Source organism: Canis lupus, chromosome 29 (genome assembly GCF_011100685.1).
Source record: "Canis lupus familiaris isolate Mischka breed German Shepherd chromosome 29, alternate assembly UU_Cfam_GSD_1.0, whole genome shotgun sequence".
Lineage (NCBI taxonomy): Eukaryota > Metazoa > Chordata > Mammalia > Carnivora > Canidae > Canis > Canis lupus.
This window is the reverse complement of record NC_049250.1, coordinates 32306642-32322923: the sequence shown is the minus strand read 5'-3', so window position 1 is coordinate 32322923 and position 16282 is coordinate 32306642. Positions and strand designations below refer to the sequence as shown.

At 35.3% G+C, this 16282-nt stretch overlaps 1 protein-coding gene across 6 annotated transcripts in view; it reads right to left on the bottom strand.

Moving 5' to 3' along the window:
* Positions 1-362: 362 nt before the first annotated feature.
* Positions 363-16282, bottom strand: part of LRRCC1 (leucine rich repeat and coiled-coil centrosomal protein 1) — a 38379-nt gene continuing 22459 nt past the window's right edge. For 5 of the 6 annotated variants that reach the window (XM_038579658.1, XM_038579657.1, XM_038579656.1 and 2 more), the window contains 10 exons: positions 15159-15363; positions 13610-13749; positions 11214-11415; positions 10637-10822; positions 9666-9840; positions 8436-8599; positions 4691-4899; positions 4441-4578; positions 2960-3095; positions 363-1242 (listed from right to left, as the gene is read on the bottom strand). In XM_038579658.1, the coding sequence (XP_038435586.1) occupies positions 1120-1242; positions 2960-3095; positions 4441-4578; positions 4691-4899; positions 8436-8599; positions 9666-9840; positions 10637-10822; positions 11214-11415; positions 13610-13749; positions 15159-15363 (1678 nt within the window). In that variant the 3' untranslated portion in view covers positions 363-1119. Of the gene's footprint in view, positions 1243-2115; positions 2177-2959; positions 3096-4440; positions 4579-4690; positions 4900-8435; positions 8600-9665; positions 9841-10636; positions 10823-11213; positions 11416-13609; positions 13750-15158; positions 15364-16282 lie in introns of all 6 variants that reach the window. The other variant, XM_038579655.1, reaches the window with a different exon arrangement.

Sequence of the window (16282 nt, the reverse complement as noted above, 5' to 3'; positions counted from 1 at the left end):
GGATATTATTGAAGTTCTTGGATTTCTGGGTTAATCTTTTCATCAAATTTAGGAATTTTTTAGCTATTATTTTTCCAATTGTTTTTTTTATGCCCTGCCCTCCCACTCCCACTGTGCATGTTGGTATGCTTGATGTCATCCCACAGATTTCAATAAGTTTGTTCTAACGAAATGGAGCCCTCTCTTTTAGAGGCCTTTACATTTTTTTCTGATTGCATTTAATTTTTAAAACTTAGCTCAGGGGTGACTGGGTGACTCAGCTGGTTAAGTATCCAACTCTTGATCTCGGTTCAGGTCTTGATTACAGCCCTACGATAAACAAAACAAAACAAAACAAACCCAAAAAACCTCAAACAAATTAGTTCAGTGGCTATTAGTTAAAAATGTGATATTATATTCATTCTTTTAGAAATAGTACTTAGGTTTTTGTTCTGCATACATAGCAACATAAGAGATGGCAAAATGAAAATCAGCTTTCTATACAGTGTGATTAGAAGGGAAAATAAAGGTGCAACAGTAGCGTTCCTTTTGAGGAACGTACAATGTTTACAAAACCTTAAATGTTATCTCTCATGAAGAAGTCATATGCATTTATAAAAAAGAGGCCATTATGAGTGATGTGGAAATGTTTTGTTAAGAATCCCACATCTTTTATCATATAGACTTCAAATACTTTTCAGCTACACTTACGAGCATTTAAAAAAAATGGAGCTACATCAACTAAAGGATGACCAATAAATATAATTAGTTCTTCAACACAACAAAGTAACAACGATGAAAGTACTTTCCCTCATATAGTCCAAATACTAATGTTAATTTCCATTTACATATTTGAACGCAAATGTGTAATTACCAAACAATGTATAGCACAGAAACAAGAAAGTGTTGTAAGTCTAGTTATTTTGATAGGTTTTTCTAAAACACATAATTAACAATTTATTATAAAAACCTACATATACAATTAAAAAATACTTCATCAAAAGTCTTTTAAAATATAATCAGAATGAAATGTGTAGAAAGAGGCATTTCAAAGTCATAGCAGTTACTACTATTACAATATTTAATAATTTTTACAATAGGTCTGCTGTTCCATTTCAATTAAATTCCTTCTCAGAACTATCACATTTCTTGCTGAATTTCAGTCAGAGCAAGAGCAAGTTGCTTAATTTTTTCTTCCATTGCTTTTTTGTTCTTGCATGTTTCTTGCAGAAGTTCACGCATTTCTTCTTCAACTCGATGAACCTAAATCAACATGTAAATTTTACATTTAAATTTTTTAAAGAAAATCTATTTTAAAAATGCATTCTGGAAAAAAAAAAGTCAAACTTTACTCTCATGAATTTTGTAACTTGTAGTATTCATTTAAGGCAAAGAGGTAAGTATAACATAACTTGTTCAAATACTAATATTCTATACAAAGTACTTACATTTATATTGTCTAGATCTCACAGGTTCTTGTGATGAGCACATGGTAATTTACTTTAACTGTATTTTAGAGCTTAGAAAATTTGTTCAAGGATGTGCAGTTTCTCAGCACATATGAACAGAAACTCAGTTTTCTGACTTAATCTTTCCACTGTCCTGTGCTACATATGAATGAGTCATGAGTTCAACTAAAACATCAGTTCCTTATAGACTTGTAAAACCAAAATTACCTCCCTTCCCAAAGAAATACTTTAATCTAGCCTATTGCATTTCTAAAATCACTGTTGGTTATAAATTACCATCTTTTTGAGAGTTAATTTTATCATTTCTTCCTCTGTATTCTTCTAGGATTCTCTGTATTAGATACTATTAATTTCTGCTTAAAACTTTCTCCTATGACAACATTCTGATAGTGCTATCAATATGACCATTCCTTTCTGTTCTGTTTCCTAATCTCTAATACAGATTTCCTAATTCTTTTCTCTTAGAAAACTAATGTTTAAATTATCATCTTTATGTAATAATTTATAATTGTTTTCACGATTATCACATTTAAGCTCTGGTGCCATTTCTGCAACTAACAGATACATCCGTTTGATATTACACATCATAATGGCATCAGAGGTCCAAAATTAAATTCAGTATTTTCCTTTCAACTAAGGGCCTAATCTTATCTTTATTTGGTATTACCTGATGCACCCTTGTTAACACTTGGTAGATTTTAAAGAAAACTTCTGAAACATCTGTTGACCTGAAATAAAATAAAGAACTACATTTTGAACAAGTTATACTTCCTTATTGTCATTATTTCCAAAGATCTTGTTGCTTCTTTTTTTTTTCTCACAGACTCCTGAGGGTAATGTCACCTAATCACACCACTGCCATTACAATTATATGGAGTTACAATTTGTTCATGAACTCTTTCCCAGTTAATTGATTTCTGAATCTCTGTCTCACAGCTCAGTTTCTAGTGCTATTAGTGCTGCTTCAAAATCAAGGGAAATTTAAAACTGTCCACTCATCTAGTGGATATCAACAAAGGGGTCATATCAAACCAAACTGTTGAGTTTTAAAAATACCTGAATCTAAACAGAGACTTAAGAAATTAAAGTCTCTCAGGGGAAGCTCATGAATGTATAATATTAAAAAACTCTATATAGATGTTTACCTCTGATTTATAACATCACCCTAAATCCCTCTGTCAAATGATATCCTGATATTAAATGATATCATTCAAGATGATCAGTGATAGTCTTTTCTTTTTTTTTTTAAAGATTTATTTATTTATTTATTCATGAGAAACACACACACACAGAGGCAGAGACAGGCAGAGGGAGAAGCAGGCTCCATACAAGGAGCCCGACGTGGGACTTGATCCCCGGTCTCCAGGATCACATCCTGGGCTGCAGGCGGCGCTAAACCACTGTGCCACCGGGGCTGCCCGATCAGTGATAGTCTTAAACCATAATTAATAAAATACTGTTTGGAAACTTTTTCTAAAATAGTGATGGATTGTACTTTTTGTTTATAGTACCTTTAAATTTGCAGAATCGATGTATTTCTGCTTTTCACTTGCCAGTTGTATTATTTCAGCGTGATGAGCTTCAACAATTGCATCAACTTGTTTTTTAAAGGCATCATCCATACTATGAAGCTTTTCCACGGCATCCCTTAAAAACAAAAAACTCATTTATCTTTGTGCATAAAATTAGGATTTTTTTCTTCTTAAATGGCAACTCTTATATTCAAATTTTAATGGAATTATAACTCCATTAAGCAGCAAAGGGCTATCTTGGGTAACTAAAGATATAAGTAGTTCATCGTCCATCGTACCATCTACGAAAATTTGTTACACTTTCTCTAAAAGTTAAGAGTACTTTGCTTCTCATTTATTTGGAGCCTAAGGATATGTTTTATAAAAACATTCACAGAGGACTATTATCAATCTTTTTCCATGTGTTTGTAGTATGATAATTTGAGAGATATGTATTATAGGCAGGTTTAAATTTATGAATTATGTGTGTCTGACTTCTCTATGCTAAGGATTAACAGTTAACACCCTATGTTAGTAAATACATTAAGTAGTATTCACTAGGGCAGCCCTGGTGGCGCAGCGGTTTAGCGCCGCCTGCAGCCCGGAGTGTGATCCTGGAGACCTGGGATGAGTCCCATATCAGGCTCCCTGCATGGAGCCTGCTTCTCCCTCTGCCTGTGTCTCTGCCTCTCTCTCTCTCTCTCTATTATGAATAAATAAAATCTTAAAAAAAAAAAGTATTCACTAAATTTTAGTGCTAAGTTTCTTAGAGGCAAAAAACCAATTCCTTTACATTAAATATGAATAATTTTATTATAAAAAATCTGTAACGAATACATTTTCTGCTTTTGGAATAGCTCATAGTAATAGTGGATTGACATTACGTTCATGAATCAAGTCTTTTTTTTTTAAAGATTTTATTTATTTATTCATGAGAGACGAGAGAGAGAGAGAGAGAGAGAGAGAGAGAGAGAGACAGGCAGAGGGAGAAGCAGGCTCCCCACAAGGAGCTTGATGTGGAACTCGATCTCTGGACCCTGGGACCACACCCTGAGCCAAAAGCAGATGCTCAACCACTGAGCCACCCAGGCATCCCGAATCAAGTCTTTTTTTAATCCCAGTTGCAACACTTAGTAGCCATTTGACTTAAGGGTAAGTTACAAGCTCTGCATTAAAGTTTTTCAACTAATGGGGCGCCGGGGTGGCTAAAAAACTCATAAAAGCTATATATATCTATATCTATATCTATATACATAAAGAAACATATACACAAAATTAAAACCTCACATCAAACATTTGAGGTAGGAATTGTAATTATCTTCATTTTATAGATAGAATGGAAATAAAGTACTTGGCAAAACACATAGTCCAACATGTGTTTAGCCCTTTTCTCTTTCCTTCTTTTTACATATCTCACCCATCCCAATTCAGTGTATATTATATTTAAAGATCTCCCACATACTTTAGGACTTAGTGCTTACTTTTGTAGTTCAATACTTTTGTCTCTTTCTGCTTTAAGTTTCCTTTCCTTGTTTTCAAATTTTTCTTTCACTTCTTTTACTTGCATTTCAAGATGACTTAGAAGCTCTCCTTTATCATGCCATTTCTGATTAAGTGTACTAATACAAAAAGAAACAATTTAGAAATAAAACCGGTTATATGAAATTATTTAGCCACATTTTATTTCTCAACAGGAAATACTGTATAATACAGTATTACGCTGTATAATACCTGTAAGCTTTTCTAATTTCCTCAAGTTCTAATTCCTTTATTTTCAACTGTTGTTTTAGTTTTTCTTTTCTTTCATTGTGTCTTTCTAGTTTTTCAATTATGTCATCCAGTTGTGAAGATTTTTCATCAAGCTGTTCTTGAGTACATTTCTGTATTTCAGTCATCTTCTCTTGTAATATTTTGATTTGTTCTTCTCGTTCTTGTAAACACTTCAAGAAAAAAAAATCAGCACTTTACTTATATTAACCCTAAATGTCTCATTTTCTAATTGTTTAGATATGGTTTAACACTGTTCTAAAAATCTCAGATTAAAAAATTAAAATGAATTTTTATCGAATGTTTTCAAAGAGATTTATAGGACATTTTAAAATCACAATCAATAAGAAACATCACTACTACTTTAATGCTATTAAGAAAATAAATTTTTATCCCCTTCACATTTTTTATTTCAATAAGTAGCAATTATCAATCATAGAGGGAGAGGAAAGGAAAAGAAAGCAGCACAATTACCACTTCTGCATTAGAAAAGATGCTTTCATACAGAAACAGAAAATTCTGGGTGAGTGACTGATACAGCAAAGACTGATATTCACAGTTATGTACGGCACAAATTATACTGCTATTTCAACTGTATTAAACAGAAGTGCTTTCTGCATCAGGATGAACAAATACTTTTCTTCAAAATAAAATACGATTTTATCACTATTAAAATGTCATAAAGGGCGCCTGGTGGCTCAGTTGGTTAAGCATCTGCCTTTAGCTCAGGTCATGATCCCAGGATCCTGGTATCAAGCCCCACATACCAGAGAGCCCCACACATCAGACTCCCTGCTCTTTCCTCTCCCTCTGCAGCTCCCCCTACTTGTGCTCTGTCAAATAAGTAAGTAAAATCTTAAAAAAAAAAAATTAAAACATAAAATGTCACATAAAAACAGGTCTTATAACTCCCAAAACATTTTTTTTTCTATCTTCTATACTGTGAGCCAGATTTTAGCCTGCATTTACATACAGGATACAAATCAAAGGATAATGAACGATCAAAACCACCGTAAGTACAGTTAAATATTTGCAGGTACTAGGCTTCATATAGGTTATTTATTCCAGTGAACATTTGTTTGCTTTATGAGGGCATGACTGGATGTCTGAAATAGCCCTGTCAATATACCAACTACTGGTATCAGTCTCTGCGAGTGAGAAAAGATGAAATTGGTGGCTCTGATTTTTATAACCTGTTTTCTCTGCCCCCCCCCCCGCCCCCCCATCCTTCTGGGAAGAAGACAGAGGCAATCAAATACGGGAAAAGGCTAACTTAAGTATGTATTCATAAGTATTATAAGGAATGTGGTTCAACTCCTCGGTGTGTTACATATCTAAAAATTCTAAAGCAAAGATGTTGGGTAGTCTTGTAGTCTGACCAACAATTGCACAGAAGTCATGAATTGTTTATTTTCTCCCCATGACTCTCTGAAGCACTTAAGAATGAGCAGTCTTGACACATATTACAAGAGTCCAAAAGAGTTATAAAAGAGTCTTATGAAATAACCCTATTAATAATAATAAAAAAAAATAACAAGCATTGCATCACCGGAGAGTACTGTGAGGCACATATACAAAAAAATATGAAAATAACATATGGGGAGGAAACAATAAAAAAAAATTTCAGCTTCTGATTTCCATAGTCAGAAGCTAATTATAGAATCTATTTAACTGAAAATAACAAACTCCAAACTGAAAATGTCAAATATCATTATCATATTCATTTGCCTTTTGAAGACTTGTTTTTCTACATAAACTTTCCGTCTGAGCCCCTACTTTCCCATTATTTTGGGCTAGAGACAAACCTGAGAAACATCAGTAACAAACTTGGAAAGACCAGGAGGATTTCTATTTTATGAACATCTAATTTAACAATGGTTAAGGGTCATTACCCATTTTAGTTATTAGTGATGATGAATTTACTGCTGAAAGAAATTATGCCAAACTATCTGTTATATGATTAGTGGGAAAGCACCATTGATCCTTTTATCTTTGAGGCTGATGCAATGTTCTTTAGAGTAAATGTAGTACATTGTGGGAAAAAAAAAAGGGCTGAAGTTTAAAAAAAAAAAAACAACTCCAAATCTAAAACTAAAACTCATCTGTGTCTCAGATCAACTGTATCATTCATTACTAGTCATTTCCTTCCCGCTTAGAGATTGACAAGACAGTAGTCTTCCAGTAGCTTTGTCAAAAACAATGTATTATGCCCAGCATATCATCTGCTTTGCCTTGTGAAATTTAAAAGCAAATCACAAGTCTTTGTGTTTCATATTTAGCTTAACTCAAAGGAAAACATGTTTGGCTAGGCTTCTAAAACAAGAAAAAGGCTTACTGCACTTCAATAATTTTCACTGCAGTTTGGCATGTATGACAGATATATTTGAAATTATGGATATACTGAAGCCAAATTCAGCTGAGAGAATACTGATGTAATTATTTAGGGTGATACAGTTCAGGCATACACAGCCTAAATCTAACTATGGATATAGCAACACGGTGATAAATGTTTATTTTCTGTACTTGATAAAGTTCTCAAGGAGATTAGAAAGGACTTAGAAAAAGAAAAGTAAATCTTAGGTAATCATTGCTACTTTGAAGAAAATGAATTAACTTCAATGGGTGTTAATCTCATTTAGAAGTTTCTTAAAAACTCTTCTCAGTTTTTATACTTTAAGAGAGAATCTCTTGAAGAAAATTCTGGAGATCAATTTGATTCAGTGCTCAACGTAACTTTCAAAAAATTTCCCTGGAAAATTTTCATGTCACATGCTTTTTTTTTCTTTTTAAAAGATTTTTATTATTTGAGAGTGTGTGCCCATGTGTGCACACACACTTGTAAACATGGGGGAGGGGCGGGGGAGAGAGGCAGACTCTCCACTGTGCAGGGAGCCTAACACAGGGCTCTAGCCCAGGACCCTGAAATCATGCCCTGAGTTGAAGACAGACACTTAACCAACTGAGCCACCCAGGCACCCATGTAACATACTTTGAAGCAACCAATCCTTTTAGTTATCTCTCTTAAGATAGGCCATATTGAAGGAGAGAGTAAAAATGTTTTTCCCTGGGAACAAGCATGAATCTTTCACAAACTATGTTTTTAAATATAGAATAGTTTTTGAGAAGTGATTTAGCAACACTGGAATATCCTAAACAATGCTCTAAAAGGGGGTTTGAAATAGGTAAAACATGAATTTTCTTAAGATTCCTAACCCTTTATTGACACTATTTCCAGTTATTTCACAGGCTGCAATATTACCCCATAAAATTTTGAGGTAAAAGCAATTAAAAATTAATAAATAAAAGCCTTACAGTCTTTCTTTTTTTTCAGTTATATTATTTTTTTTTAATTTTTATTTATTTATGATAGTCACACAGAGAGAGAGAGAGAGAGAGGCAGAGACATAGGCAGAGGGAGAAGCAGGCTCCATGCACCGGGAGCCCGATGTGGGATTCGATCCCGGGTCTCCAGGATCACGCCCTGGGCCAAAGGCAGGCGCTAAACCACTGTGCCACCCAGGGATCCCCCCTTACAGTCTTTCTAACAGGCAAAGGGCATATATTATACCAGATATCATATACACATGATAATCTGTCCCAAATTCTCCAACAGTCTGGATCCTTTGAGACAGATATTTATTGGATAATTTGATCCACAGATTTACAATCTGCCACATGCTCTTTTCCCAAAATAAAATATCAAACTTACACTTTTTAATTTTCCAATGGTTTCAGTTTGGTCTTCTATGATTTTGCACTTAATTCTTAATGCATCATTATCACATTCATTTGTCTTTCTTAAAGACTCATTCTCTCTACATAAACTTTCAATTTGAGCCTCTAATTTCTCACGATTTGAGATGAGAGATGTACCTGAGAAATAAACATCATCAGTACCAAACTGTAAAAGACCTTGGAGGATTTGTATTTTATGAACATCTATTTTAACAATGTGTAATACAGTAAATAAAAAGAAAATCTGAATAAAAACTCAAAATATATAAAGCAGAATAGAAAGGGAAGGGGAAGAGAACCCAAAGGCCTTTTAAACACCTGCTGCTATTTGGAAAACCTACAACTACGAATCAAAAACAAGGAACTGAGACAGGTAATACTTAATTGGTCAAATTATGGCATTCAAACAAAAATATCATATTCAAGATTCTCATATCGAAAGGACAAATGAGCAAATTCTCCATTAAAACTAACATTTAGCCATTCATAATTTGTAAAGTTTCTACGAATGCCATAAAACAGTGTCTATCTCTTGCTTTATAGTGACAGGAAAAGAAAGGAGACTAAGTAAATTTACCTAAACCTAAATTGGTTTTCGTTCATACACTATCGCACATTTCTCCACACAAGATAAATGTTACATTTTAGAAAGTTTTTTTTAGAATACTGTATAATTTAAAATCACTATATTAGAAAGAGTTATTCCAATGACTTAGTTATAGCACTGTAAAGGTATACCTGTTCAGAAAAGGAACCAAGTTATATTGGGAAGAAAACCACCACCACCACCACCACCACATCAGAGCTCTAACTTCATAACTAGTGTAATATATTCACACCTTAGGAGGCATATAATTTGGCTGTTTGGCTGGCAAATGCCTACTTATCTTTCCATATAGTCACCTTATTTTTCATGTGTATTAGGGCAGAGTTAATAAGCCCTCTTCTCATCAATACCCAGATTTTTTTCTTTTTTTAAGATTTTATTCATTTATTCATGAGAGACACAGAGAAGCAGACACACAGGCCGAGAGAGAAGCAGGTTCCATGCAGGGAGCCTGATGTGGAACTCGATCCTGAGACTCCGGGATTATGCCCTGAGCCAAAGGCAGACGCTCAACCGCCACCCAGGCATCCCTCAATACCCAGATTTGTTGGTCTAGAAGGATGGGCTAGTTTCCCTTTGAAAATTTGAAAATTTTACCCTGTTGTGCCAGCTCATGTCCCCATACTTTTCTTTCTGTCCTTAAACCATAAATTAGTGATTCCTTGGCGGCTAGCTCAGAAATAAGCTGGACTTTTTCATGCTTGAGAAGTTCTATTTGAATACTCTTCTGCTTGTCATCTTCAATCAAGATTTCAAGGGTGTTGATTTGATTCTGTATATCCGCAAAAACATTGGAGAAAAGAAAAGCAAAATAATTACTACATTTAATTACTTTATTTTTCATTTTTTTTGTGTTTTATTAGGAAAAATGTTATTTGAACAAATACAAAGTAAATGCTCCTAAATTTTACATCAGAAAAAGTTTTGATTTTATTAAAGATAGACATAGGTCATAAAATAAAAAGTCAAATTTTAAGAGACTATTCCTTTAAGAACTCTTAATTTTATTAATTTTATTCTAATATCAGTATCTTAAAAAGAGCAACTATACATGTAATACTCAAATTTTCTCACCAAGCATTTATATTAATAATATAAAGGTCACTTTTAGGAATTAAGTTCTCTTAGGCAAAATACCACTAATGTTTAAAATTGAGACAAGAACACTAAAAAAGTTAATTTAAAAATTATTACAGCTAGATATATCTAAAACCAACCATCACCACCAAAAAATTATCTGCAATTTGTGTGGTATTTCCCAAACTTCAACCATCTGAGCATCACCATCACAATTTTTGCTGTTATCACTGTACAAATGGCATCTATTACTTAGTACACATTTCTTAAATACACTTATTTTACTTAAATACTATTACTTATACTAAATACTTATACTATTTTTTTTACTTATAGTTTAATATCCTGTATTACTTTTCTCATACACATCAAATACATAATTAGCATTATTTAAAAGTTTATAATTTTGTTACTTTCTAAAATCATCACAATATACTTGAGACAATGATGTAAAAAAATCTAAAAAGAAATATAATGTTGTAATGTTTTACCTGTAAATTTGCTGCTGTTTCCTGTTTCAATTTCGAAACTTCTGCAAGTTTTGTTTTTTGCTCCTTCACCATACAGGTCAGATCTTTAATTAAAGAGGAAGATTCATTTTCTTTTCGTTGAGCCCAAACAAGAGCATGCTTGCTCTTTGCTAACTCAGTTGCAACATTTTCAAAACCATCTTTAACCTATATTTCAAAATTGCATTATAAATAGCAGTTCTCCAAATACTGAGAAACTATTTGTTTCTGTGGCTGTGTTCTAATAAAACTGTATTTATAAAAATTGGCCCAGGGGCTTTATTTTGCTAATCCCTGCTTATAGGAATAGAAGAATTCAGGCTGCCCCATTTCTATTCTAGCACTCATTTACTTGACCATTTACAATTTCACTTAGTTTTTGCAACAGCACTGAAGAGTGGCTATATTTATGTAAAAAAACTAAGGCTCCAAGAATTTAATTTGCTTAAAATCATATAGCCAACGTGTAAATAGAGCTAGAATTCTAAAATGTAGTCCTCTCATCCAACTATATCTTGCTGCTTCTGTTTTCAATAAAAAGCTAGATGCCAATTCTTACATCTTTAAATCTTCTGGCTTCAACAGTTAAAGCAATACGGAATTCATTTTCTAAATCCATATATTGTTGGTTTAACGTATCAATTTTTTCTTGGTATTCTTTTATATCTTGTTCATGCTTTCTCTCTTCTTTAGCTACTTCTTTAGCTAAGGCTTCCTGGAACTCGGCATCACTGAAAAACTCCCTTGTTTCAAGTTCTTTCCTGGAATGAAAAACAAATAAAAATCATAGCATTCTATTCACTTGGAAAGAAAAACATTCAAGGCTTTTAAATAGTTACTAAATATTCTACATTCTCTATTGTTAATTTAAAATCAGCTCCTCACTTTCAAGCACTGAAACTGGCACAGGAAAGTAGTTAGAGGAAGAAGACAAGTTTTATTTGATTGTATATTTAGTGGGGATGTGGATAAAAGGACTATGCCATATCTTAACTGAAATAGTTCAGAATTGTTGTATAGCTTCTAAAATTCTTTAGGTGCATTTGTAGAAATCAAGTTCTACTTCACTGTATCTTCTACTTTGGCTGAACCTTTGACATACAACTAATATAGTCTGTCTGGTACTGGTGGTTGGTTAATAGAAAAAAATCAGTTAAAGTGGGCAATTATTTACCAATCTTTCAATATATAAACTTTTTTTTTAAATTTTTTAAAATTTATTTATGATAGTCACAGAGAGAGAGAGAGAGAGAGAGAGAGAAAGAGAGGCAGAAACATAAGCAGAGGGAGAAGCAGGCTCCATGCACTGAGAGCCCGACGTGGGATTCGATCCTGGGTCTCCAAGATCGCGCCCTGGGCCAAAGGCAGGCGCCAAACCGCTGCGCCACCCAGGGATCCCATATATAAACTTTTTAAAAATTTAAATGTGAGTTCATTCTTTAGAGTTCTCCATTATTTTTCACAAATAAGTCAAACCCATAATACAAAATTCACTATTTCTAGTTTTCATTTCTTTTCTTTTCTTTTTTAAGATTTTATTTATTTATTCCTGAGAGAGACAGAGAGAGGCAGGGACACAGAGGGAGAAGCAAGCTCCTCGCAGGGAGCCCAATGTGGAACTCGATCCCGGCATCCCGGGATCACGCCCTGGACCAAAGGCAGATGCTCAACTGCTGAGCCACCTAGGCATCCCTAGTTTTTGTTTCTTTTGAACTAGAACAAGAAGTTAAAAGACATTCCTAAAGGAAACTAATTGCAAAATTTTAGATTTTTACAATTATTTCCCCAACTTTTTTTTATAGTTGTTCTACCCTGCATATGATGACAATTTTCCCCAGCGCATCAAAATTTAATTTATACTTTAAAAATTTCATTTATGTAAGAGCAAAAACACAACAGGCTTGGGATCACTTAACCCATGGCAAATATACAATTCAACTGGTAGGGCAGTAAGTAGATAACTAGCTGCAAGTGTTTAAATTATCATGGAGTCCATAGAACAGGGCCAGTAAACTACACTGATGGACCAAATCTGCCCTGACAACTGTTTTTTGGGGGGGAAATAAACTTACTGGAACAAAGCCATGCCCATTTGTTACCTATGGCTACTTTTTTTTAACTATAAAAATATAGTGAGTTAGGGTCTGCAAAGCCTGAAAGTTTTCTCTCTGGCCCTTCACAGAAAAAGTCCATTGACATCTGCAATTCAGAGGAATAGATTATTGATTAATTTAATAGGTAGTTACTCAGAGGTCAATTAAAACAGTTTTCTCTGTATTACAATGACCAACTTTTGGTTGAGCTTGGAAATATGCAAAATAAGCCTGTTACAAGCTCTTACCTCAGTAAAGCCACCTATTTTTTTTTCTTTTTTAAGATTTTATTTATTTATTCATGAGAGCCACAGACAGAGAGGCAGAGACACAGACAGAGGGAGAAGCAAGCTCCCTCCGGGAAGCCTGATGCGAGACTTGGTCCCGGCACCCTGGGTCATACCCTGAGCCAAAGGCAGACCCTCAACCATTGAGCCACCCAGGTGTCCTGCCACCTATTTGTTTTTAAGCTAGTTCTTACTGTAAGACTGATTTTAATTAATCAATTAATTAATTAATTAATTAAAGATTTTATTTACTTATTCGAGAGAGAGAGAGAGAGAGAGAGAGAGGAGGGAGGGAGGGAGGGAGGCAGAGACACAGGCAGGGGGAGAAGCAGGCTCCGCGCAGAGACCCTGATGTGGGACTTGATCCCGGGTCTCTAGGATCGTACCCTGGGCTGAAGGCGGCGCTAAACTGCTGAGCCACCCAGGCTGCCCTGTAAGACTGATTTTAATCCATACACAAACACGTTATTTACCATGAACTAGTTCTGTTAGGATTTTACCACTGATCAATCAGTCTAGTTTTAGGTAAGAGAGAGCAGGGTTAAGGAAGAACTAAGCAGTTTGGTTTCATTTACCTGTGTTCTTGTTCTTTCAAAGCAAGAAGTTCATGAAGTTGCTGCACTTGTTCCTTTTCTTGATGAAGAGAAGTTCTAAGTAAGTTTATTTCTCTATCAGCAGCGGCAGCTTTGAGCTCCACCTCTTGGATAAGTCGCATCTGAGTAAATATACACAATTACTGTATTTAGATAATATTCTCCCTGCTTCTATTTGAATGCCAAAGAAAAGTACCTTCTAAATAATAGGACCTGGTGACTAAGTTGATTTTCAAAATTTACTAAGTTAATGATACTATGATCACATAAAGAATAGGCTTAGAAGCATCAAACATACTAACATTAACTATATTGCTTAATTACATCATACGTCTCAGTAATTTCCACTCAGAAAGCATGAAAATGAGGGAGGCCTGGGTGGCTCAGCAGTTGAGCATCTGCCTTTGGCTCAGGGTATGATCCCAAGGTCCTGGGATCAAGTTCTGAATCGGGTTCCCTGAAGGGAGTCTGCTTCTCCCTCTGCCCATGTCTCTGCTTCTCTCTCTGTCTCTCATGAATAAATAAATAAAAAATCTTAAAAAAAAGGGGGGGGGGGCAGTCCCGGTGGCGCAGTGGTTTAGCGCCACCTGCGGCCCAGGGCGTGATCCTGGAGACCTGGGATTGACTCCCTCGTCGGGCTCCCTGCATGGAGCCTGCTTCTCCCTCTGCCTGTGTCTCTGCCTCTTTCTGTGTGTCTCTATGAATAAATAAAATCTTAAAAAAAAAAAAGGTATGAAAATGAAGTATCTATCTTCAAGCTCCCCAAAGAGACTTTTAAAACCTGGCTCTCAGGGGATCCCTAGGTGGTGCAGTGGTTTGGTGCCTGCCTTTGGCCCAGGGTGCCGATCCTGGAGACCCGGGATGGAATCCCACGTCGGGCTCCCGGTGCATGGAGCCTGCTTCTCCCTCTGCCTGTGTCTCTGCCTCTCTCTCTCTCTGTGTGTGACTATCATAAATAAAACAAAACAAAACAAAAACAAAAAAAAACCTGGCTCTCAGAACACAAGCCTAACACCCTGTAATACCTCCACAGTGGGGACAAGAGGGAGGCTCCTGTCTGGCTCAGTTGGTAGACCATGCGACTCCTGATCCTGGGGTTATACGTTTGAGGCCCATGTTGAGTAAAGAAACTACTTAAATAAAATCTTTTTTTTTTTTTTTTAAAAGATTTTATTTATTTATTCATGATAGTCACACAGAGAGAGAGAGAGAGGCAGAGACACAGGCAGAGGGAGAAGCAGGCTCCACGCAGGGAGCCCGACGTGGGATTCGATCCCGGGTCTCCAGGATCGCACCCTGGGCCAAAGGCAGGCGCTAAACCACTGCGCCACCCAGGGATCCCCTACTTAAATAAAATCTTAAAAAAAAAAAAAAAAAAAAGAAAGGATTCCATAGGAATTGTTATGTTTAAATTAATTTTTGCATATAGCCTAATAACTTTTAAGTTTACTCTGTAACAATATAATGTTTCAAGATGAAAGTTATAATTTGTGTTTATTCATAGGACTCAGAGATTAAAGAAGAGAAATACCTGTGCTGCTTGCTGTTGCCCTTTCTGCCTCTCCATTTTTTCTAATGCTTTTTCCAGGGTTCTTAAGTGTCTAATGTGATCCTCTTGTTGATCCCTTGCTTTAATTAATTCAATAGTTAGTTTTTTTATTTCATTTTGAAGTCTGTGAACCATAACTTCGAGTTGTACTTTGGAATTTCTCTCTTTAAAAATAATTTCCTTTAGCCTAAAGCAGAAATCAAATGTAGCTGTAAGTACATTATGCATACAAAAAGATAAAAATTGTAGGTAAAATTAAAGATTACAGTAAAGAGGAAGTTTTGAAATATGTTTCAGAAACTCTTTAGTAAAAATGGTTGAAAAACAGTATAATATGCCTCTCTCCAGTCCCTGAAATTAACACTGTGCCAAAAGGGAAATTGTATATAAATTAATGAAACCTTATCTTATATGAACTTTACTATCCAACAGCAAAACTTCACTAAATACCTAATTTGTGTCAGACATTGTGCTAAGTATGGGCTTCAAAGCAAGTAAGACGGATTAAGATAAAGCCTGTGCCTTCAAGGAGTTCAACATCTAGGAGAAGAATCAGACTAGAATACAGTTATAAAGCTGTAAGAGAAAAGTGATACATAAAAAGATGACTAAAAGTTAACTTTGACTTCCTTGTATCTTCCCCAGACAAAAAGTATTGATCCTAGCTTTCTATCAGAGCCCTTTGATTACAATTGAAAACTCTTAACTACTTTAAGTTAAAAGGGAGAACTTGGGGATCCCTGGGTGGCCAGTGGTTTAACGCCTGCCTTCGGCCCAGGGCGTAATCCTGGAGTCCCGGGATCGGGTCCCGCATAGGGCTTCCTGCATGGAGCCTGCTTCTCCCTCGGCCTGTGTCTCTGCCTCTCTCGCTCTCTCTCATGAATAAATATATAAAATCTAAAAAAAAAAAGGGGGGGGAGAACTTACTGACTTACATAACCTATTCAGAGGATGGGGTGCATTATTCTGAGGGACCACCAAAATCAAGGACGTGAAGACCATAAGGACACTACTTTTCTATAGGCTGGTTTCCATTTCTCCTCCTGTAGGCTTCCTTGTAAAGTATGAAGGAGAGAAGGAAAAAGCTACAAACATCCCTGGACTCA